This window comes from Numenius arquata, chromosome 20 (assembly GCF_964106895.1).
Source record: "Numenius arquata chromosome 20, bNumArq3.hap1.1, whole genome shotgun sequence".
Taxonomy (NCBI): Eukaryota; Metazoa; Chordata; class Aves; order Charadriiformes; family Scolopacidae; genus Numenius; species Numenius arquata.
Genome location: NC_133595.1, coordinates 4,390,461 through 4,415,250, shown reverse-complemented (window position 1 = coordinate 4,415,250; position 24,790 = coordinate 4,390,461). Strand labels below are relative to the sequence as shown.

The following is a 24,790-nucleotide window of genomic DNA, read 5'->3' as shown; positions in this document are numbered from 1 at the left end:
CTAAAGGAAGGAACTTATCAGCACATAAGGAACTGTACTTATCAGCACATTCTTTAATCATAGTAGCTGGTGGAAATATCAAAACTACTCCAACATTAAGGTACAAAGGTTTTAATGATATTAGAAGACTTCAACAATTTTAAAAATAAGCCAGGTAATATAAAAGCATCATGATACTACACTAATGATTAGGAGATTAATACAAACAGCCCAAATACAAGTCTTCTGCTCCACAGCCTTACAAAGCAAGTATTTCTACCTGTGCTGGGTTTTATAAGTTAGTGCTTACACTGCACCCAAAAGGCAGGAGTTCCTTACAGGAAAAGCACAGAAGTTAAGGGACTCGGAATTTTCTTGAACTGATGAAATTAGCATGAGAATTCAAGTTCCTAGATCCCAGGCTGGAATTTAAAGCCAGACAGCAGCTGGCTAACCCCTTGCCCTGCTCATTAACTGTGCCACAAAGTGCCTTCCACCCTTGGGAGGACAAAGCAAGCAAACTGCCTGGGGCTTCCAACGCGAGATCCATCATTTTCTGATGGAAGCTTCTGGCTCCCAACCAAAGCTGAACCCTTACATGCTGTGTTTAGCAATACCATTGTTCCAGTATTCTGCAAAAAGTCAAAATCCCTTTGGTTACACGTGACTTGAATCGTCACAGAAGTTTAAGCCTCAGGACAATGTCGAGATTTGTGTATAGCCAGACCACAGTATGACCAGAAAACTGTGGCTCCCGGGATGGGTCTTTGCTTGTATTGATTCCAATGCAAAAAAAAAAGAAAGAAATTGCCAGCAGCACTACAGTCTTATTTTTTGCGTTTTGAACTAAGCCCAGGGTAATCTCCCCAGGGTAGCGTTTTCTTCCCCTTTGACGTGCTCCTTAGGGAATGCAAAGTCTGGACTTGTTGTAGGCGCTTGGAGAGCTCCTGATCACAGGCTTGCTGCAGAGCTTCAGCCTTCTGCTTGTCCCATCTTAGTGCCGAGGCCAGGGCTTGTGTGTCTTCTTTCAAGACCAGCTGTAGCAAGACAGATTTCTAAGTCTTTTCTGCCGATGCTCCTCCACCACTAACCCCTCTGCCCACATGAAGGAGAGCAGTAATGAGACACCTGTTTAAAACTGGCAATTTGGTATTGAAGATGTTCCCAGCTTTCATCATCTATCCCGTGGGCTAGTGAATTTTCAGTATTCTACCAACATTTAGGAGCTGGAAACTATATTCAGATTTCAAAGGAATAGAGAGCAGTTAACTTAGTTTCTACAGCACGAAAAAGCAAGAGGAGCGAGTTCATAGTATTAGAAAGAACACACTTTCTAACAGTTAGTTTACCTAGACTTTCCTTTCCAAGCTATGAGTTTATTTATGCTGTTTTCCAAAATAAGGAGGGCTTTATTTTGATTTGGGATAAAAGAAATATAGCTAGATGCAACTGCATACAAAAAAAACCTTGCTGGTAAGACAGCTGAAGCACCGGCTGATTATGATTTGGCAGAGATCAAAACCAAAATTATTTTGTGGCTTTTCAGAGGACAGACTAGAGTGCTTGGAATAGTCTCAACTGGCTATTACCAAGCAGGAGGTAGTGTTACTGAGGAAGAGAAATACATTAAATCTGACCACTTTGAGACTGAAATATATTGACTTAAAACCTCCAGAAGCAAGCAGAGCTTCCCCTATAACCTCTTTCTCCAGAGGGAGAGATTTGTCAGAATATGGTCATATCATTCTCACCCACCTCTAGATCTTGACTGTCCAAGCAGAGCTCTGGAGCAGGTTTCTCTTTCAGAGCAGCAAGGATCTGGTCACTGAGTGCTGCTTGGGCCGAAGGGCCTGTCCTGCTGGTACCTGTGTCAACCACGTCCATCTCCGCTCTTGGTACGGTCTCAGATTCTGAAAAGCAGCAGAATCATTATAGCCCGTGACAAACACAGGACAGGAAAAGTGGCCTGATTGCTTTGATGGTTTTGAGATTAATAAAATACCCATTCTGTCTAGGTGCATCCTCTAACATAAGAAATCCACAACGTTAAGGATGACTGTGTGATTTAAGCTTTTCCTCCAGGATTCTACTTTCAGGCATTGTGAGAAATGTGACCCAGCAGTGAGAGGACTCCTGCTCTCACCCAGTCAGAGAATTCTTATCCAGCGCATCAATAGCTGTGACTCACTCCAGGCCTTCACGCTGCCTTATTTATTCCACTCAACTATTTCAGGCATCTCTGTAAAGCTCCTTCTCTAGCATCCTAATGCCCCCTACCTGCTACTTTGCTTAAGATACTGTCTTCATTTTTCAAGGCCTCCAGGTAGAGTTCCAGGAGCTGTCTTGACTGACGTTCTTCTTCCCGTCTGTCCAGCACCTGCTGCAGAGTGTCCTGCAACACTTGGACTTTGGTTTGACTTTGGGCAAGTTCTTCCGCCAGGTCTGAACGTGGAACATCAATAAGCACCTTGAAGCAATGAGAGTTCTCCTGTTACACGGACTGATTGAGTAACTCATTCCATTACACTGATTGCATTACAAACAGCAAACCTCCTGAACGACAGAGCCTCCACCTTCATGAAACCCAGCGTGTTTCACAAGGTTTCGTGTCACAGCAAGTCAACCTAGTTATGGGAGGCTGTAGTGGCACTCCACCAGCCAGCATTCTTTACCAGAAGCCAAAAGGCATCCAGGAAGGTGTGGTATCATGTGCATTTTAAACAGAAATCCTGACAATCTAAGTACTATTAAGAGCGCATGGGAATACACACAGGAAAGCCAATAGCCTGGCACTTGGGAAGCTGCAGGAGGACAAGAGGAGGCAGTTATCTCCATGCCTCGCCACATAGAAGGTGTTAAGCAGTCAGATACTCGAATCAATCAGCTCTGCAAACTGAGAGCAGTCCTCTGAACCCCTCTGGAGCAGACAGATTTGGCTTGCTGCTCAGTCTTAGGAGCCACCTCAGTTGCCATTTAGCCAAATCTTGCCCTCCCCCTGCCAGAACTGGAAAGCCATGTTGTAAGAGGCAATCAGTGATTAAGAGCATCCTCCTCAGACACTTGCAAGTGTTTCCACTCAAGGAGAAATTTGACTCTAGCACCACAGCCAAACAACAGCAGCTGAATTAAGCTTGAGATCTTATTTACTTATTCTGTTCTCTGCCATCTAGTGAGATAAATGGATGATGGGCAGAGCCAAGGACAGCAATTAGAGGTTTCCCCACTGTACCTGGAGGTCTTCTTCAGACATCAAGATGATATTAGACAGGTCATCCTTCAGTTGCCTGGCCAGCTGCTTCCACTTCTCTACAGCACTGTCCACTTCATCCCCAGACTCCGAGAGCCGGGCTGTTCCGCTGTCTGACACAAGAGCCATCAGTTTCCTGGGTCACTCCTGACCCACCTGAGACAGCCTAATTTCAGCAAGTGTATTCCAAACACCCCTCCCCTTCCATGCTCCCTCGGCCACAGAGGTACCTAAGCTTTTGCTGGACCATTTCTCATTCTTGGCCAGTGCCACAAACTTGGTGTTGGCCGGCAGGCACAAGAAGTAATCTTCATCATCCACAATGGTGCCATCTTCTGCCAGTACCAAGGTGATGGGCTCCCTGGCCTTGTCGATAGCCAGAATGCTACTGGCTGCAGAACAGAAAAAATACTTCATGAGATTGTGATACACACAATGAAAAGTGACACACGCACTGCCCTTTTATTACACCCGTCACAAGAGACGAGCAACTCCTAGTAATTTAGGCTGGAGACCAGGTCTCCACACCGCCCTGCACATCAGCTCCTTTTTAACACATACTCACCAGTTTCCCCTCCAGTAATTAATATTATTGATGCAAACCTTCACATACGCATGGCAGAAGGCGCGTTTCAGTGAAACCGCTTCCAGACGCTTACCCCCCACCTCCCTTCGCCCCCCCCCGGGGATCTGCTCTCACAGACCGGGCCCAGCCCCGCCACCTCACGGACACCGCGCCTGGGCCCTGCCACCGGCGCCGCACGGGAGCCCGGCGGGGTCCCGGCGACGGCAGCCCCTCACCCTTGTCGCGCAGCTCCCGCAGGCAGGAGGCGGCCACGCCGTGCTGCTCCCGCCCGTCCCGCCGCCGCAGCAGGCAGCGCTTCAGCGGCGCCGCCATGGCCGCCGCCCGCCCGCTGGGACGCGGGGCTCTGCAGATCCCAGCCCGGGATGGCCAGGCGAGGGAGGAAGCTGCAACCCGCACCCTCTCCCGGTCTGCGCCTTGCTCTCCTCAGCCCTGCCCCGAGCAGACCCGCCCGCTGGCTCCCGTCCCGGCGGGAGGCCGGACGCTCATGGCAGGAGCGCTTCCTCCGCCGGCCGCATCCGTGCCTCAGCGTTCGACTCGTTCTGCCTGCCGGGGCGCGCGGAGAAGGGGGGAGTAACGGCGGTGAGGGCGTTCCATCGTTCGCGCGGGGATGGATTAGCCGGGCCTGGAAAGATGGCCTCCTCGGAGCAAGCGGAGCAGCCCAGCCAGGTAAGCGGGGCCGGCGCTCTGCCCGCTCGGCGCGGGCAGGGGGCGGCGGGGGGACGGACGGGGCGGGGTGGGCCGAGGCCGCCGCTGCCGCCTCCGCGGGGGAGCGGGCGAGGGGGGGGGGCCGCCGCGCCTCAGCGTCCACCCCCGTCATATTGCTCCCCCCCCCCCACGCGCCTCCCGCCGCGGCCGGCTGTGGGGGGCGCGTGCGGTGGCCCGCGCCGCTCCCCCCTCACCTTCCCATGCCCCCCCCTTCCTCCCCTCCCGCGCGCGTGGCCTTGCCCCCAACCGCCGCCCGCGCGCCGCCAACCGCCGCACCTGCCGTAACGGTCACTGGCTCGCGCCGCCTCAGCCCCAGTGGCGGCGGGCCCTGTCGGCGCCGGAGCGCTGGCACCGGAGGGGCCGCGGGGGCGCTGGCCCTGGCGGGATGCGGCGGCGGCGGCGGCTCTCTGAGGTGCGCTGCGCCTGGCGCGGGAGGAGCGGCCGAGGGGCTGCCTCCCGCGGGGGGAACCGCCGTGCCTGCTGGCGGCCGGGGGGACGCTGACGGGGAGGGCCCGGACGCCCCGGCTCGGCGGGCATCGCGTCAGCCCCTGTGCCCGGTAGCAGCGGCGGAGCGTCGCCTCTCGGGGGGCTTAGTTTAGTAGTTTGGCACCTGCCCTGTGTGGGCACGCTCCGCCAGACAGCCCAGTGCAGCTCGGACTGGGAGAGCTGGTCAGGCCAGGCCCCTAGGCGGTGGGCGTCTTTTCATTTTAGGGTCTGTATGTGAAAGTCAACAAAGCACTTGAATGAGGGGGGCCGGGGGGAAGCACAGCCTGGGAGAAAAGAGGCAGTTTATGTGTCAGCTGGGATTTGGAATGAGGTGAAGTACTAGTTAGACAAAATGTTTCTGCCTTGCGACTGTGAGGGAGAAGGATCCTTGAACCAACAGCATAAAAGGGCAAAGCAATGACAGACATAGCGTAAGCGTTGTCAAAAACTGAATGGGGAGGGTAAAAAAGACATGTAAGCTCACTGGCTTGAGCGCGTGCTCAAGAAACATACTAAAAGCTTAAGGTGTTTTAAAATTGGGACTTGAAATGAATAGGGAAAAATGGAAGCGTGAGGGAGTTGTGTGTAGTGTAGGTTTCCAGTCCCTTGCACTGGCTTGCTCGTGGTCCATGGCAATTTGTATTTCATTGCAAGCTCTGCCTACCTCAAATTTAGTGGCCTCCTGGCAGCTCTGTCTTCTTACCAGTATCTCAGACTCCTGAGTATGTGATACTAATGGAATTTTGCCAAATCCTTTAGGTGGCCGCAGAGGGCCCTCCTGCAGCCAGCAGGAGATGAAGGGTCTGGCTGTTTCAGCAACAGGGAAGAAAACAGCAAAGTCTGCCACCGACACACTTTCATATACAATCATTCCAATTTATGTAGATTTGACTAAATTGGTGTGAACTTCTCTGTCGATCCTTTTAGTTTGGACTGAGGAGGCTGATTTTGATGGGAACATTGTTAAACTAAACTGAAATGGAAATACATTACATAAGATTTGTTCTCTGACTAACCAGCACAGATCTCCTCCTAGGTTGTGAAAGGCCAAGTTACCAAACTCACAGTAGGCTTGCTGTTTGGCGTTGATCGTGGGCTTTCATCAGTTGTAGTTTGAGGTGCAGGCATGACAGTCCGTTCCTCATGCTTCAAGGGAATGCTTTCGGAATGAGGAAACTCAAAACAATCTGTGACTGATCTGTAAGCCACTCGGGCAGTCTACAAGGCAGTTGACTAGAGGTTTCTGAGAAAGAAACCTGTTTAATTGGCAAATGTGATTGCCCGGGAAACTCTTGAGTTTGGATAGAGTATCCTCCCGTTGCACCCTTTTTTAAATGGCATTTAATTAGCGTTGCTTTACCTCAAAAGGTGGCTTGATGTTTGGAAATGGAAAAGTCTTGCTTTTTAATGGGCCTAATATATATATAGGCAGAGCACGCACTGGATTTTAAAGTTAAGGACAAGACAGTCACTGTGTCACTGTCTCCATAGTGAAAAATGGGAATGGTAACTCTTACCTTATGTGTAAGGTGCAGAGTTTTTCAGGCATTGTCTGTAAATAACACAGTGGAGTTAATGCTTGTGTTGCATTCTAAGTCAGGAAGAATTTGAGATAAGGAAGGATACTCAGGCTACAAAGTTAACTTTTCACCACAGAGAGGCTATTTCGTGTCCATTCCTGAGGAGGGAGATGGTCTGAAGCCACTGTGGGTGAAAATGTTCAATTAACTGCTCCTCTGCTGGATTCTGTCACATTGTATGCAAAAATACTGGATTCTCAGGCAATAGCAAATTAGTTGAACCCCTTTTGGCTCCTTTATTCGTGGCAGTTTGTTTAAAGGGCAGCTCTGGTGGTCTGCCTTGCTTGAGGTGTGCGAGGTAACGCTCAAGTTCAGCTAAAGGGTAGCCATACCAATATCTGTACCCCCTCCATCCACACACCAGGAGCAGCCCTGTTTTTATTAACCATCCTCCCTCCCCACACTGTGTGCTTGTGAGGGGCTGTTCTGTCGGTCCAAGGCTGACAGTGCCTGCTGATGACAGATATCCCCATCTTCACCCGCTAGTATGTGTCGTGCACTAGTTGCACATTCCTCATACTGAAAGTGTTCAGTGCTCTCAGATTCTGTTGGCTTGGAGGGGATTTGAGAGAATCTTGCAGCTTTGGCTGGAAAAAGGGGGTATAATTGAAGAATATATAGCACAGTAGATGAAGTCTTAAGGGGACAATTTTTGGAATAAAACAAAATGAAAATGTCTAGCATTTATTAGTCCAGCAGAAGGTAAATGCCTCTCTTCTTATGCAACCATTGCAGTTTTGACACCGTTGTATGTGTGTAAAACGTTCTCCCCATTGCACACTAAATGTTTAGAGAATTAAAAAAAAATATTTAGTTTCTACCACCAATGATGTTTGTTTATTTATTGCCAAACATTCAACATAAGGCTATGAGTAGTAGCACTGCCTTGCCTAACGTATTTATGTTTGCGTCCTATTGTGTTCTCTGTTACAAATCTAGTTAGTTTAGATGCTGAAAAGGGAGTGTCAGATATCTTTTGGCTTATTATCTGTTTTTCTTAGTTTAATTTTCTCATTCTCATGAATTAATATATTGCCTCAAGCACTGTGGGGAGGGGGGAGTGTTGCAGCTGAAAAGTAATCATTTACATAGATAGAATTACATTCTAAAGGCAATAGACATTTCTACCAGAGATTTTACAACAGTTGGTTTTGCTTAGAAAGCATGTTCCTTGGGCCTTTAGCAGTGTCTTGACTAAAAAATAAACAAAAGGAAAGATTCCGTCTCTCTGTTACTATTCCTTATAGTGAAAGAAAGGGAAGAGCAAGATGACGGTATAGCCTCTGGACAGAATAACCCATTTCTGATTTTTCTTGGCTGTCAATATTTCTTTGATGCTGAATACTTTGGCAGTATATTTGTTGTGTCTTCTTGGCTCAGCCAGCCGGTAACCCAGTCCTGCGGTATTCCATTTAACTGTAAATCCCAGTAGTGTGAGAGAAATTGAATTTTTTTAACATTAATCGGCAATAGAGTTGTTGGTTTAGATAACTATATCTAAATTCTTCCAAGCTGCTTAGTTTGGGACACAAAATGATACCTAGTTATCCATACATATCCTTGTTATCCGTTATATGCAGAAGCTGAGAATTCTGTAGCCTGGAAGTCAGTGTGTTGCTGGTCTGTGTGAGTCATAAAAGGCTTGAAATTGTTAAAGGCAATGGCTGAATTTGACTTGGTACCATCATGGTAGTGCAGCCACTGAGGTAGCACAGGCAGAGTGGATTCTGTATGTGGGATTCTTTTGTTTCTTTTATGAAACTGGAAGGCTCACTATGTTAGAAACAGACTAGATATAAATATAATGTAAGAGACTGAGAAAGGAGAGATGATGAGGTGAACAGAACGTGCTGGTGTTCCAACATCTTTTATAATTGGTGATGTTCTTACACATGGTTTAGTGGGGAAACAAGCAGAGTACAAAGGCCCAAATCTTACTTGTTCTCTTTCGAAAGTTTCATTATATTTCCTTTGGATTGAGTCTACCATCTAGCTGCACTTTTTCTTCACATAAGGAAGTAGTTAAAGCAAATTTAAAAGATGTTGAAAGATGCCTGATTTGTTGCTCCAGAGACTTCATTCCCTAGCTGCATTGTTACTCAATAGATAGGTAAATTTTCTGCCTTGCTTGCCTGCACGTCTTGACTGTTAAGCCTCTGGATTCTCTGCTGTAAGATGATTTTTATGATGAAGATAAATGGTCTCTGGACTGTTTTCATGAAATACAGGCTATTGAACACCCATTGTGAGGGAAAGGTGGAATCTTCCCTGACTTGTCTTGGAGCTAACATGCTCTGGGGGGTTTCTTTCCCCCACCTTGTAAGATTAGTTCCTTTGCTGTTACACTGTGCCTTGTACTTGGAAATCTTGCTGGAAGGAAAATGCAGATCTCATTTAAAATGTTGGTAGCTTTGGACAATGCAGTCAAAATACCAGAAATTATCCACCTCGTCATATATATGATGTCATCAGGTTATATACAAGCATGTCAGAATTTTTGAATATTTGTCTTCAGGATCAAGACTCTTTACCTGTCATTATAATACATGTTTTTTATCACAGTAAACTAGGCTTTGTTTCAAATCCTTCTTTGGGCAGTTTCCCAGATTGGCTAAATTTTGTGTGAAGTGATAGCCCATAAATACTACTGCAGCTCCTTAGGGCAGAACACGCAAGCTCTATTACTTAGGATGCTCTGGGAATTTTCCAAGGATATGAATTCCATGGTGGTTTCTTTCTTCCTTTGTGCCTTTACTGTTTGCACCACACATCTGTAGTTCTTCTCTTTGCAAAGTTAGCTTCAGTAGCTAAAATGCTTTGAATTTTCCCTGAGACATGCTACTGAAGAGCAAAATACATATATTCTTAGAAAACTCAACACTTAATGCAAGAGGCTTGATGGAACAATTCCATGGAAATAGTACTTAACAGCTATAACTTTATGAAGTAGTATTCAACAGGAATTTTATCTGTGCTGCTCTTTGTTGGCCTCTTCTATGCAATTCTGACCCTGTGCTAACTGAATTTGATGAGAATCTTTTCTTTGACTTCAGTGTGCTATCAGTCAGGCCCCAATATTTTAGAGTATTAGCCGTAGTAAGATACCTGTGTTAGTCCTGGGGTTTGACTGAAGAAATGAGATAAAGCATATGCACCAAATAAGTTTACCCACAACCTAAACAGGTTGAGTTAACTTATTAATAAATCATGCAAGCCATATTCTTGTGTTGATTCTCACGTTTTCTATATTTTTGGAGGAGTGGATGGATCTTGAGACTGTTCGTTATTGTTCTTCCATCCAGCTACAAAAGATTTGAAAGCAGATATACAATGCATTTAAAAAATGGGAAGCCAGTGACAAGGTCGAAAGGGAAGTCCCCTTTTCTTGGCGTCACGTAGCATTGTCTCTACTACACACAGGCCGGGCAGTATGATTTCCAGCATGGTATTGAAGCTGATGTTTGCAGTGGTTACGTCAAGTGAATTCTTAGTGGCTGAAATTTTTGCAGATATATGGTGGAGTAGCAACAGAAATGATGATGACTGCACATAATGAGACTAAGGGCCTCTAGAGAATCACTGCCTACCTGTGAGATCTGGCGGGGCCCTGGTCATGATGCTTGTCTGGAAACAGCTAAGTTGCAGTGTATTTGAGTTTCTGGCACCCTCTTGTGGTAAATAGTTACTTTTATCTATATTTTTTTTTTTTTTTTTTTTGCATATTTTGTAGATGGAAAAAAAAATCTTGAGATACTTTGAAGGGGCATAAAAGTGATGAGTATGATTGAAGGACAAAAAGTCACTTAAGGACCTTTATGCTATCACTTAAAAGTTTTATCTTTCCCTGTACTCTATGAATAGGATCCCTGAGCCTCAAAACTTGTCTTCATTATTAATAAAACTGCGTGTCACCTCTCCTAAGATTAAAAAAACGGAGCAAAGGCAATATGGTTTAGACCATCTTAACATCATGTGAATCCTGTTTCAAAGTAGATGGTTGACCAAGATGTTTATTTTATGGTAAAACCTAGGTGCCTCTACCTTGGGGGAGCTGATATGTGCTAGTTACACAGAGATCAAACTGCTTTTTTTTTTTTTTTTATTTTTGGTGCAGAAGAAAAGCTCAGAGAGTAATTCTGTAAAACATGGGACTATTCTAAGATGTTCTGTCTGTTCTTGATGAGTGAGTGAATACGAGCAAAACTGCAGGTGAGCCTGGAGGGTGGAAACTCATGAATTTTAAGTCTAGTCCAGTCTTTGGTTTGCTGTCCTGCTTTAATCAAAATAGTTTCACTTTCCTCTTGTGCACCACCCTTTCCTAGTGTACAAAGTAAGATATTCAGCCCTAAAACTATGTCTCTTAATTATGAAACAAGGATGGTACTGGTGGTGTGGGATTGAGTGCAGCCCCAGCAAGTTGCCAATGACACCAAGCTGTGTGGTGCGGTCGGCACACTGGAGGGGCAGAGGGATTGGAACTAGGTGATCTTTAAGGTCCCTTCCAACTCTAACCATTCTGTGATTGCTGACATATTGTGAGGTTTAGTTAAATCATAGTTGCTTTGAAACCTTTAGAAGAATAGTATAGAAAACAAAGGGTGCATTACTGGATCATGGAAATAGGAGAAGCTTGGTGTCAAGTTCAGTCCTAGAGGGGAAAAACGTGAACCATGGAATCAGAGTGAGGTACTTTTGTATCCACTTCAATAGTGTTACTTTGGGCTTTTGCAGCATTTCTTCCCTTTAGTATCACAAAATTCTTTGTGAATGTCAAGTACTCATCAGGTCCCTTTGGACAGGCAAGTTATTACACTCATTTCGTATATGATGAAAATATCCTGTCTTATACCACCCAGTGTGACAAGTATTGCCACTAAGAGTTTAGCAGAGGGAGTCTCAGTTTCATGCTGTGTTTGTTCACTGCGCCGTGTATTTCAGGATTTGAGTTAGGGTAAATATTTCTTTGATGACATCTTTCAGTAGCCCCTCTGGCTCTTAACTCCTGGCTCCCTAAAGCAAATTCTGCAGATTCTGTGAATTCTGTTGTTTTAAATGGGGTCTGCTGGAACTGATTTTTTGCCTGTGATTCTGGCCTTTTTGTCTTCTGTCCATTATAGAACTGCTACTAATAGCAGAAACAGGTGTATCTGCCTAAATCCTGCTTGTAGGAAGAGTGGTCTTAACCGACAAGTATTTCTAACTGTGTCCATCAGGTGGCAATGTAACCTCACTCTTCTGTTTGCTTTACAGGCTGGCTCCTGCCCTGCAACTGAAAATGCAGTATCTCGGGAGGCACTGGTAAGTTCTTTAAGAAGCAGCATATAATTTCTTGCTGATATATAATATACATGAGTTTTTCCCTTTCCTGCATCATTTTGCATCCATTGTTGTGTTGGGTTTGTTTTTTGTTTTTTGTTTTTTTCCCCCTAAGGAGCTGGTGATTTGTGAAAAAGGTGTAAACTGCCTTATGTTGTCCTGCTGTTGACCTCTGAATTCTGACCTTCAGCCATAACCTTTCTGGGGTTAGACATGGGTCACCTAGGCCACTGAGTTGGCCTTGAGCATGGATTGCCTGTCATAAGTGCGTGCAGTGTATGTTCTTGATCAGTGCTTATTTAGAAAAGACTATGAAGAAAGACCTGTGCAGCATAATTTGAACTGAGATTCTAGTGCTATTGTCTAATAAAAAAACCTCCTCTGCTGTTCAGAGACCTCATTCAAGCTGTCTTTGCTTTCAGATGCACTCAGATTTAGCTTAGAAGTGTCTGGCAGCTGGTAGTGCATGTGATCCAATGTTTTCACTCTAGAACTGTTTTGGAAAGAGCTCTGGGATTTTTTGTGTATGAGGATAACTAAGAGAACCCTGTTTTGTTTTCATCTTTATGGTGACGCAGAGTGGGAAGTGAGCCACCACTCTCTGGAGCTGCAGTATATATTTTTTTACAACCTTATTTTTCTTTTTTTCATTCCCCTTCAGCCATCTATAAGTCAGGCAAAACCTTGCCAAAATTCTTAGCCCATGTTATTGTCCTAAACATATAAATCTCTAATTGAGTTTCTTCTCTGGCTTTCATTTGGTGATCATAGTGAATACAAGCTGTTTGCAATGAGAAGACTCAAGTACTTTCCCTAATGGTGTGGCACTGGCCACATCAAAGTATTTTTACCTTGTAACTCTTACTAGGGGATGCAGAGATGATTTCTAAAGGAGTGAAGCCTGTAAACTGGGAAGGATCAGTAGAGGGCTGTTCGTGAGTTCTCTTAAGCTCTGCAGTGAAAATCTCTCAGGTCTAGTAACACTGCCATCCTTTAATAGCATAGACATCTGTATGTGAGACTACCTGAAGCTGTTATTGGCACCGTGTGCTTTGTGATGGACTTGATGGTTTGTTTTTTTGGGGGTTGGTTGTCGTGTCATCATCCCCCTTCCCTCCCTCCCCACCTAAGGAAGGTCATAGCAATAGCAGATCACCACAGCCTGTGCTGGTTGACAGTTTGTTCTCTTTCTCAAGGCAGATTATAGCATTACCTTTGATTTAATTAATTTCTTACTGTATATGCAACTGAGGGATTGCTCAAAGGAAGCACATAGCAGTTGTGTATCTTTCTGTATAGGTGTGTGTTCCTACCACATAAAATATTTATAAATGTAAAGAACTCCAACATAAACTTCGCTTTCACAATGGTGTCTTGCATGTGAGCTAATTAGAGTCCTTTGAAAGGTGGAAGTTTTCTCATTTTTTCATTAATTTTTTTTTTCTATTAAACTCTCACAGTCTTTGTCACGTTTTCTTAGGAGTCATTATTGCTTCCAGCTGAGTATCTGTAGAAGCCTTATTAAATGAGCAGCTCAGTTCTGTGAGCCAGATGACCTAACTTCCACCACACTACTGTGGCTTCCCAGGATCATGCATGCTGCCTTCTAATGCATGCAGTACATCTCGGTCCTTAAAGCAGACTTGAAGGCACATGGCGCCATGTCATAAAAATGTTTACGGAAACACCAGAACAAACTGTGGCATGAATCCAACAAATGGCTCTGTATGGGAAAGCCATGTGCTCAGGCATATCGTTGCTGACTTCAAATCTGGTGTTAAGCAGTTGAAGAAGACTTGCAGAATCCAGAGGAGGGAGAAAAGAGTCTCATGACTGCACTTACCCCCTCACTTTTTTTGACTTAATTGGTGACTGAAAGTACTCAGTGCTTCATAGGACTGAGACCTGTTTGGAACATGAGTGGTGTTACCCACAAGAAACAATGGAAGATGTTTGAATTCTACTGCTATCAGCAGATGTCATTGTAGGCTCAAACTCTTTTTGTATGTATTGTATTTGTGATTCTAATGGGCATTATATCCTGCAAGGTGCTAAATACCTTCTGCTCTGTGCTCGGTGGCCCTGTCTTCCGAGTACTCTGTACCCCCACAACCTGCTGCTTTCAACAGGAATCCGGGAGAAGCAATGATTTCCAGTTGTTCGCAAAAGGGTTCAGCATTCTGCAAGATCACGTGGCATGATGCAGTCTGACGCATCGTTTGGGTCTTCAGAGCCTACCTTGCTAAGGTTTATGGCCTTACCAAGGCCTTCAGAATGGAGCCCTACAAACTCATGTCACGCTCCTAATTGCTCTTCCTTCGACCCACTTTTGATGTTTTGAACTACCAAACTGGAGATAAGGGACTCCACGTCCATGCCATTAATCCCTTGAGTGATCCAGTGTCCTTACAATAAACTGTCCCAACTGAAAAATACTCCCTAATAAGAGGTCATTGTGTTATAGTACTGACAGTGGAGAATGAGTTGGAGGGGGATGGGAAGAGCTATAATTTTTGCAGCAGAGAGCGGACACTCATTTCCCTAGCTGTCGGTCTTGGCCCATTAAAATTTGCCGTGTAGCTCCATAGTGGGAAGTGTAACCTTGTGTTAGCAGAGTGTCAGCATCTCGCTCTGCTGCTGTTTACAGCCACGTTTGTCATCGTCAGTGTGGGATCAGCTTCTCCTTGAGTCCAGCTTATCAGTGAACACTGCTGTATCCCTTTCTGCTCGTATGTGCAGCCACTGTGATAATCCTCTGAACACTTGTGGAATTGGAATAGGTTTGTCTTTTTGCAACCACTCAAAGTCCTGGAATGTGCAAAAGATGTAACTACATAGGACAAAACCCCTTTTTGTGAGGTTAAAGCATTAGAAAATCTCCTTTTCTTCTTGAATCTTTGTTTCTTTGGTCTAATTTCTCTCTTCAGTGTAATTGTATCATCTTTTCTGCTTCTCTTTTTAGTTTGTTTTGTCTCTCCCTAGCAGTGTCTTGTAGCTTTTTAACCATTCTGTGCTGCTTTTGAGATGTTTTCAAGAGCTTGAGTATGTTTGTTGTTGGCCTTTGTTTTCTGCAGTATCTGCTGCAGTCTAAATTACAGCTGTGAAGGTTATAGATGTGATTGCCCCTAACATAAGCCTGGGTTGTAGGAAAAAACTAAGGGAGCAGAATTTACAAGCAAGGCTTTTCCACATGCTACTTGTTTGTTGTTTTGTTTTGGTTTTTTTCTGCCACAAAACATACTCGTTCCCATGCTGGTGCTTGGTATCTGGAAGAAGTACTAGTTGTAAATACACAAGTATGGGTTCTAAATGTAAAACATTCTCTTGGTTTCTCACTAAGTGACAAAATCCCTGGGTTATGGTATGAGGAGCAGGGCATTTTCTTTTGCAGGATTATTTAACTTTTCTTCTTTTATTTTTAGCATGTGCTGTTTCTTTCTGTTTCTCGCTGCAGATGATAGCAGTTAGCACTGAAACATGGACATTTTATTCTCATTTTTACAGGCTGTCGAAAGGTACAAGGTAACAAGCATTACTGCTGTCTCTATAGCAATTAGTGTAGAGCTTGTTGGTGTGTGCCCTCATGGCTTTTCCCCACCCTTATTTAAACTGTATTTCAAATTTTTAAGGGTAATGATAATGGCCAGAATACTTTTAACACCCTTTTTTGAGTAAGCATCGTAGGGTACACTGCAGACATTAATTACTGTGTTTAGGGAATATGTTTGTGTTATCTCCATTTTCTAGAAAAGCTAATTGAGATATACAGGTTAATTGTTTAGCCAGGTTCACCTAGGAAGTTGGTGGCATACATGTGAGATCTGTATCTGTTGTCCTGGTAAATGAGGTAATTTCTATTTCAGGGGCTTCATTCTGCCCTTTTTATGTCTTTGGAAGAGCCTCTACCCTTGCATAGAATCATAGAATGGTTTGGGTTGGAACGGACCTTTAAGACCATCCAGTTCCAATCCCCCTGCCCTGGGCAGGGACACCTCCCACCAGACCAGGTTGCTCAAAGCCCCGTCCAACCTGGCCTTGAACCCCTCCAGGGATGGGGCAGCCACAGCTTCTCTGGGCAACCTGGGCCAAGCTCTCACCACCCTCACAGCAAAGAATTTCTTCCTAATACCTAACCTTCATCTCCCCTCTTCCAGTTTAAAACTGTTACCCCTCATTCTCCACGTGTTACACGTATTTTAAAAGTGATGGTGGTATACTGCTACTTCTTTAGTTCCTCCTTTTTCTGGTGATTGAGGAATAATGAAAAAAGTGCAGAGCATAAAAGAGCCGACATCTCTTTATCCATCGTGTATCCACTGGCATAAAGTCACATCAGTCAGTATGTCCTTGTTGAACACATTCGGTGTTTGTATCTTTGCTTTCCTGAAGCGTCAGTTGCAGTTTCAAATTGAAGTTGTGATGTTGGGGCTTGGTTATGAGCATATTTAATTCCTCTACATTTTTTATGTTCAGTTGCTAGGTTTCCTAGTAAACTAGTAAAATTTGTGAAATGTGTTTATAATGGATAAAACTTTTGAAACTGAAACTGGACAAAGTTACCCTTTTCTCAGCTGCCTGGATTTGGGTGCTTAGCATTCAGTGGCAGAAAATAGAATAATGAGATCCTCTCTGTTTAGTTGCCTTTTTTAAACCTTATCTATTCTGTTAAGCATCCTCTTCAGTAGGCTATGGTTAAAAAGAATTTCATTTAGGTTTCTGAGGAAGGAGCTTTGCAATTGAGATTTTGAGTTTGACTACTTTTAGCTCTAACTGGTGTAATTAGAAGCTGATGGAGCCTGACACTAACAACGCCGTTGTCTTTAACCATGCGAACAAAACCATGAGTGGGAATGAGGAAAAGTTACAGAACTGTCTCGTAAGATCTGAGAGAGCTTGTTGGGGCTAATGTTAGTTAAGAGTACTCAGAACCCACTTTTAATGAACAAATCTTTGGGCACTTTGAGAATCCATGTCCCTCTTTTTCTTACTAAGTTTCTGCCCGATCAAACGCTACAGAAAATGAGATACATGGGAATTTTTTGAAGATCCTCCTTTGCCTGAAATTGTTGTTTGGAATGAAGACAAGAACGGTATTTTCACTAAAAAACTCATACTTTGTTTCCTGGAACACATTCTTACGCAAGGGATATCATATAGTATCCTTATCTTTCTTTTAAAGTTCAAAGATTCTATTGTAGATTTGTAGGAAAATGTGATTTATTTTTTTTTTTTTTTTTTTTTTTTTTTCCAGAAGGACTTTTGTTTCCAGAAATGATGTGAGGTAGTGGAGTGTGCTGGAGGGATGCTCCCCATCACACTTTGCCTTTCCATTTTCCCACCCTTTATTGTTTAAGACAAGATTTATACCTGTTTACTGTACAAATTTTCTGTCTGCCAGAATGGGTTTGTTCGGAGTGGTGGCCTGCACTGAATGCTTCTCTAAAAGTAAATCTATCCAGAGGGGATTTCCAGACAGCCAGAGTCAGTAGGCAACTAACTTGTAGCCCCCAGCGAAACATTAGTCAGGATAATTTACCACTGTCAGCGGGGGAGAGAGAGAGAGACTTCAGCGTTGTGACCTCCTCACAGGCAGTAACCCTAGTGCTGTGATAATGCTTCAGTTTGTTTGGGGAGGTCCTGAATGTGTTGCTGTGGGTTCCCAGCGATGGACAATAATTCCATCAGGCTGTGGAGGGCAATTGCTGTGCAGATTTCAGTTTTATTGGGCCTGAACAGGGAGCCAGAGGTGTGTGACTGCCTTAATATCCTTTGGTTTGCTGCAAAGAGAATTCTATGATTTACTAAGCAGAGTTCTCTTGTGTTTGACCCTCTGATAAGTTTGAGATTATTGGGTTTTTGCCTGGTTTTGTCTCTTACTTCTGTGTGTTCATTGACTACTTCTTTTGCTGTTCATCCAAAATGTACTCGCTTAATCTGTCAATGCCTTTTACTCTGTTGATTAAGACAAATATATTAATATGTGCAAAACACACAGACTTAAATTTGCTTACTTAGCATAGTTAAAGGAGCACAGTCATGTCAAGTTAAATTGCTCGTCTGACGTCAATGGGAAAGTTTTCTTGGAATTCCTTTCAGTCCCAATTTTAAAAGAGGATGGACTATAATAGTTTGGAATATAACTTCTGTTGTAGCATTACATGTTAATGTATGAAAGCTAGAAACTTGCTGTAGTTACAGGCCAAAGCAGGTTAAGACACTATTAGAGTGTACAAAATGTAATAATGGCTTTGCCTGTCCCTAAGAGCTTACAGGTTAAACGACACTTCAGAGCCAGTGGGTGAGGCAGCGTAACAGCCGGGGTAGGTACAATCATTTTCTATTACTAACAGTGTGGTGAGTTAGCAGCTTATAATCTTTTCTGTGCACTTGTGCAAAAGAGAGCTCTGAAAGCAATTCCTACGTGCTTTTCAGACAAACCAACATTACCAGTTAGAAGACCTTTAAGATGGTTTTAAAATAGTTGTAATACTCTTAAGTTGTTCTTTACAAAACATGCAAGGAAGTGAAAGTACTAGAGTTACGTTAGAATCTTTTTTAGCATTAGGTATGATTTGCCTTCCAGAGATCTCAGATCTCTCACTGAAGGTAAAATGGAAATTACAGTGCTTTGTGACATCGAAAAAAACCCCGCTGGCACCCAGTTAGGAAATACTTAACATTACTTGATATTTTTGCCTTGAGAAAAAATGAATTTAATTTTTTTGTTTATGTTCATGTGATGTTTTGGAGGTCTAAACATGCTGCACCTACAAACAGTTTTTTACAGATCAGAGCCTGCTTTGCTGTTAGCTGGCCGTGCTATATCGGTTGGCAGCTCAGCTCTCTCCCTGCTCAGAGAGATGGGGAGCACTTTGTTGTGTGCATCCCAGCTGCTGGAAAGGGGACCTGTTAATTTCAAAGAGGTGACGGCACACAGCAAAGAGATGCCTGCACAGTGTGCACTTTTGGTAATGATGGGTTACGGGATCAAGGTGAGATAATAGTATCATTTCAGCTACATGTGCGTGGAAACATGCTATATGCAGAACAACTTGTAGAGGGCAGCAATTGCCCACAGTTCTTTCTGCCTAGTGAGAGGAGGGACCAGTTTAAGAACTTCACAGGAGTGTCTGCCTTTTTAGCTTCTTGAAATAACTTTATGCAGGAGACTGGTTCTTTGGAGTGCCTCTTGACTCCACATTATTAAATTCCTAACCTGGAAAGTGTTGCTAGAGATTCTTAATTCCTCTCCTACGTCTAATACCACTGAGCAGTTGAACTTGTTTTGCCCATATCCAGATGCTGCCTGTGTCATTGTTACTGCAGTCAAAGAGTCTAGTGACAGCTCGTGATTCTTACAAGACCGTAACTGTCTACATGTGATAACTTCACTTCTTGGCTTCCTCCTACTTTTACCTGGGAGATCATGCCATAAGAAAAAATTTGCAATGTCTATAGTATCTTTTTGTGCCTCAGAGCAAAGGATGTATTGCATTTTCATCCTGTTAAAAAGGAAGGTAGCCGGGACACAAAAGGTAGAATGGGTTATTCAACAACTTGAACGAACTTTTCCCAACTTTGATGCACAGGGATGCATCCTTCAGATACTTCTGATGCCAGCACCTTCAGAACCAAGATTTGCCAAACTAGGAAGTTAAGAGTTCGTATAATTCTTGGATTTGGAGTTCCTAACCAATTTACTGGAGAAGAGACCTTCCCTGCTTTTCATGTTTCTTGTATTTCTCCATATGTCACTTACATTGCAAATTCTTCCAAACATCTTAATAGTTTTGCTTGTTTGTTTTGGTTTTGTACGTGTGTTTACATAGCTCTTGTTACAATTGTACAGACCGTGTCCTCTTCCCGGTTGTGATCCCATAACACACCACTGATACTTTGACAGTTGCCTTTCTGGAAGAGTTACAATGAAAATAAGCTTGGCTTTTTAGTAAAAGGATTTTACAGCTGGAGAGAAGCAAGAGAGGTAGTTTTGTATCATCAACCACACTCACAATACGCCCCACTTTTTTATGTTATCTGCTTTATCTTTTGATGAGAGCAGGATTTTCCTCTGCTATCAACTTCCTAGTATTTTGTCAAGCATCTGAATGGCCTGAGTGATGGTATTCCTTGGGGTACAGCTCTACAGCAGAGTACACCTTGCTAGAATGGAGTTTCCCTACTACACAGTGAGAATTTCCTGTGTCTTCCTTCCAGCTTGCTTCTCCTGTTTGTTTTGTGTGCCACCCTAAGTGATTCCTTTCCTCCTTAAGCGTTTGCACCCTTCAGATGTTTGCAGACAGTTATCACATCATTTCTCTTTTCCCCCACCCCCATCCTGGTCTCTTAGCCAAGCTCTACATATTTAGCTCATTTAATCTTTCCTCATAAGTCAAGCCCGTAATTGACAGCTCTGACACGAAGAGTCGCATTGGTTACACATGCTGCCAACAGGATATAAATACTTTCTGTGCAGTGATTGAGAATTACAGTCAAGACTGAGATGAGCCCACCCCCCTGACACTATTTTTGACATCAGGTTGCTGCAATCCCATAAAGGTGGACTTAGTTCTCACTTTAATGGTCAGTTACCAAGAACCCAGTATGGTTAAAGTAGTGGTACCAGTCACTCGGGAAATTCAGTACTAAAGCCCCATGGGATTCCAGTCTGATCCAAATTCTTTCAGAGGTGGCGTTCTCTGTACTTCTCTTGCCGGGAGGCATGGAGATGCCTTAGGCTGTTGGTGTCAGCCCTCCTGGGAAGGCAGAGCTGAGCTCCATGCAGCCCCGTGTGCCAGCTGAGTGAATGGGTCTTGCAGTGCACATGCAGAATGAAAGAGGTGTTGCAACCAGTACCCCATGCGCGTGTGTTTATGCACTGCCATCAGGAGGCTCACAGCACTGGTGCTGGCAGTGATCTGTTGTGCAGATACTCTTGGCACTGATGTTCTTCACTGTCTCTGCCAAGAGGAAGCTCAGGATGCTATTGATCCGATTGGCATACCTGTGAACAAGCTTGGGGTTCTTGCTTATACATGTAGGATCTGAGAAGAGGCTTTTAGTCTCACCCAGAAAGGTATTGCGCTGGAGGAAGAGGTAACTCCTAACTCCGTAATGCATATCCATGTGTTGGTACATACAGACCTGTTTCCAGCTAAACATATTTGGAGCTTGTTTTAGATACTTGTCTCCTCATGTTTGTTGCGTTCTCTTGACGAAGATAGGTGCAGCTAACAAAAGTTGAGGAACTGGTAAATGAATTGTCTGGCTTCTAATGTTGTATTCTGTGAAGCTTCATACGATACAGCTTCCCCAGCGGGGCTAGTTCACAAACATTACATGTATTATTGCAAAGCATGCAACATAAAGAGAGCATTTATGAAAGGGAATATCAGAGGAAACATTATAGCAGGGACCTTTATAGCCTTTCCATTATTATGGTTTAAATCTTGACATGGTCTTTATTTGCAATGACACTGGGACCAGTAAAGAAGTGTTTTTTTCTCTTCCCCTCCCCTCCCCTTTCTCCCATCTCCTTTTCATTCTTTTCTTCCACATCCTGTTCTGAAGCTGTGGTGCAGAGATACAAATCGTTAAACATGCAAGTAGTCAGAGAGCCAGGTTTCAGTTTGTGTGGAATCAGCCCCTTTTGACTCAGAAGTTGGAAACCAGATGACTCACTGAGATGCATGTTTGTTGTTTTTAATAACTGTCATTTTGCAAAATATGGTCAAAGCTTCAAACCATTACTTCTGGAGTAGGGGTGGTGTGTATTTATTTTTAATTTGGGAGGCTATATGAGCTGGAATGTGTTTGTAGCTGCAGTCTTCCCTTAAAATCTGAGATAAAATAAATTAAAGCATTGACAATGTGAAAGATTTTAGAGATAATTTTTTCCTGTTACCTGAAAAAAAAATATTGTTTTCTTGATCAATTACTTGAAAAGGCTCCAGGTGCCAAACATCTGGTGGGATTGTAGGCCCCTGGTTTGTGTTTATGTTTTTTTAATATATACCCAAAGGGACAGGTTTCTTAAAAAGAAAGTAGGCAGATGTTTTTCATTTGTGGAGTTTTAAAGAATAAATGCCATTCTTGCTTTATCATTCCAATTTCTAACAAAATTGTCATCTATCTCCTTTCTAAGAAGCAAGGAAATGTAGTATTTTAGTGGCAGAATTCTGTATCAATAAAATCTCCTAGCAGTATGGAAAATAGGAAAATATCTACACATTTCATTTTGTAGAGATTTATTATTGCTTGTACAATGGTTTGTAAACTATAAGCTCAGTATTAAGTGTATGATGAGTTTTTTGTGTTTTACTTTCTAATTTGCCTCAAGAAGTGTTGTTTTAATTTGTCAAAGTTCTACAGGTTTGTTTTGCATGTCAGTTAATTTTCAGTGCAAATCTACAGCCACTCCATCACAGAAGAATGAAGGTATACCAGTATAAAATCTATATATGCGAGAACAGAATCTGACCCTATATATAAAAAAACCACTAGGTGAGTGGCCTTATGACAGAATTCACGGTGGTCATGGATTTTCCTCCAGTTCAGTTTTCAGATTTGGATGGTTTGTAACCATTTCTATCATGATTTATATTATGATATAAATCTTCTTGCAATTGCACAATGAAGCGCTGTGGTATATAGTCCAAGGGAGGTAGACTCTTAGCCTACCTCTGCCTGTTGCTTCTTGTTAGAGGGTAAAAAAGCAGCTACTGGTTTAAAGCAGAGAGTTCAAGTTCGGGTTCTGCTTTTAGACTGAGATGGGGCATCTCTCTAATGGTAAAAGTGCTAGAAAAAGTGTATTGCCTTCACTCTGAGGAAATATGAATATATGTGCTGGCTACTCCTGGACAGCTGTGATCTACCTGATTCGTTATTCTGATCAGGAAAGAAATTGGGTTTGGTCTTTATTTTTTAAAGTGAATGTAATTGCTTGTGAAAGATAGTGAAGTGATGGCTTTGGAGGCTTAAATCATCTTCTCACAAAACTTAAACTGCAAGCTGTGATAGCAGCATTGCAGGATTCCCCCCTGGCATGATATGGAAGGGACCCCACTCGTCCCCCAAGAGACCAGAGGAGAATTCAGTCTCTAGCCCATTTGATGCTTGACTTCCCTCTGAAGCTGCCAAGAAGGATGCCAATTTTTCCATTTAGCTGACTATTGTATAGACCTTAAAAGGGAAGGTTTTAATGCAGTTGGCTGTGATATAGACTGTTAAAGGGAAGTTATTTATTTTAACTGGCTGCTGTATGGATTATTACAAGGGCATTCTTTTAGCTGCAGCTGCTATATTGACTAGTGAATGTGCTGGGCTGTATTGCTAGTAGCTGTCATATTGACTGTTACAGAAAAGATCTGTATTTAAGCCATAACACTGCACTGGGATCTCCCAGGCAGGATATTAATGCTAATTCATCTGCTCACCCCCTGCTGTGAGTGTTATTTGTTTAAATCTGTAGAATCCCACAGCGCATTTATATCCTCGCTAGAGTGAGCTCCGCTCCCTGTAATTATTTAACATTATATGCTGATATAAATTGTAACAGTTAAAGAATGGTAATGAGTAGCAAAAAAACACAAACTTAACCTTAGAAATGGCAGAGTCAGCTCTTAAAACAACAGCCAGCAACTTTCACTGTTCTCTGTCTTTTCCCAAGTCCATATGCACAATATTGTGCATACATTATGTGTGTGCGTGTGTGTTCATGCTCGCACTGGCAACTGTGCCAGGCAAGGCTGTAATTATGCAGAATGTACTGTGAAACTTATGCACACACTCATAATTACATACAGTGCCTACATACAGCAAGTTTTATCTCTCAGCAGTTCAGCTTCTTGATGAGTGATTCTGGTAGGTGATTGGAGTTGGGGCGACCATACTGACAGAGGAAATGGTGCCCCTGGATTCTTCTCACAGGGAACGCGTGTCCGAAGGTTAAGCTGAAAGCCATCGGGTGTCACTGTTGCTCTGTGTAGGCTCAGCTGGCAGTGGATTTGTCTGGCAGTAAAAACTGGACTTTGAAAGTAGTATTTTTGGCTCTAAACATCTAAGGCATTTACACATAATTTATATATAAAGTGCATGTCCATACAACACCATTTATGTGTGGGTGGAGTGAGCGGAGGTAGCTCTATTGTGTGTTAGATGAATTTTTTTGCTGTTTCTGTTGCCTGTTATAGCATTCTTGTTCCAAACTGGCATGCAAGGTGGCCAGCTACTGCTGAATGGCTGTTGCATTCTGCTCTAGAAGTGACTGTGGTTCAACAGTGGAGGTGACCTGATTCCTGTATATAATTTGTCTGTGAACATTAGGCTGTGAGCAAATTTTTGGTTTTATGATGTGTGCAACTGTGGTGTAGAAACAACAAAATTATAGTCAGTTTAGATTTTTGAAGAGCTTTCGAACTACCAGGCTTAAAAGGTCCTGTAGAAATTTTTAAACTGTAGTATGTGTGTCAGAGCTCATTGGAAAAATGTGTTTACATTAAAACAATTCATCAATAGCATAAGAAAACTTTCACTGACTTAAAATGGAGACGACAGAGAAAGGCTGTGTAAATAGTGAAGAAAATGTATTTTAAAAAGACTTCTTTGTAGTCTCTGTCCCTTCTGATTTCAGGTAGGGAGTAAAAGCTGGCGTAAGAGGAGCTGAGCTTGTACATGATTTGCAGAGTAGCGTGATGGTCGGTTGGGCTGCGTTGGCAGCATGGACCTGTGCCAGACTTCACCACAATTCATACTGTGTCAGTTTAATAAATGCACTACTTAAATTATGAAATTACAAAAGAAAAAAGAGAATGCACTTATTCAGACTCTTAATACATTAAAAATAAGGCATTAAAACACTGCCTTTTTTTTTCCCTTCCAGAATCAATAATG

General features: G+C 43.2%; 2 protein-coding genes across 2 annotated transcripts in view; one reads left to right on the top strand and one right to left on the bottom strand.

Annotated features, from left to right (window-relative positions):
* Positions 1-34: 34 nt before the first annotated feature.
* On the bottom strand, positions 35-4,348 carry DFFA (DNA fragmentation factor subunit alpha). The gene is made up of 6 exons (XM_074161575.1): positions 4,028-4,348; positions 3,457-3,618; positions 3,209-3,339; positions 2,257-2,446; positions 1,735-1,889; positions 35-1,016 (listed from the first exon to the last, which is right to left on the bottom strand). Exons 1-6 carry the CDS (start codon positions 4,122-4,124, stop codon positions 807-809), a joined length of 945 nt encoding a protein of 314 aa, XP_074017676.1. The 5' UTR covers positions 4,125-4,348; the 3' UTR covers positions 35-806.
* The window catches only part of PEX14 (peroxisomal biogenesis factor 14), a 78,477-nt gene continuing 57,861 nt past the window's right edge, over positions 4,175-24,790 (top strand). Inside the window, 3 exon segments of the mRNA XM_074161574.1 lie at positions 4,175-4,231; positions 4,233-4,478; positions 11,834-11,881. Coding sequence (XP_074017675.1) covers positions 4,175-4,231; positions 4,233-4,478; positions 11,834-11,881 — 351 coding nt within the window.

Coding starts and splice junctions, on each gene's coding strand:
- DFFA (XM_074161575.1), bottom strand. CDS start 4,124: ATGGCGGCGCCGCTGAAGCGCTGCCTGCTGCGGCGGCGGGACGGGCGG. Junction 3,619..4,027: donor GCGGGAGCTGCGCGACAAGG/GTGAGGGGCTGC, acceptor TCTGTTCTGCAG/CCAGTAGCATTCTGGCTATC. Junction 1,890..2,256: donor TATCTTAAGCAAAGTAGCAG/GTAGGGGGCATT, acceptor GCTGCTTTTCAG/AATCTGAGACCGTACCAAGA.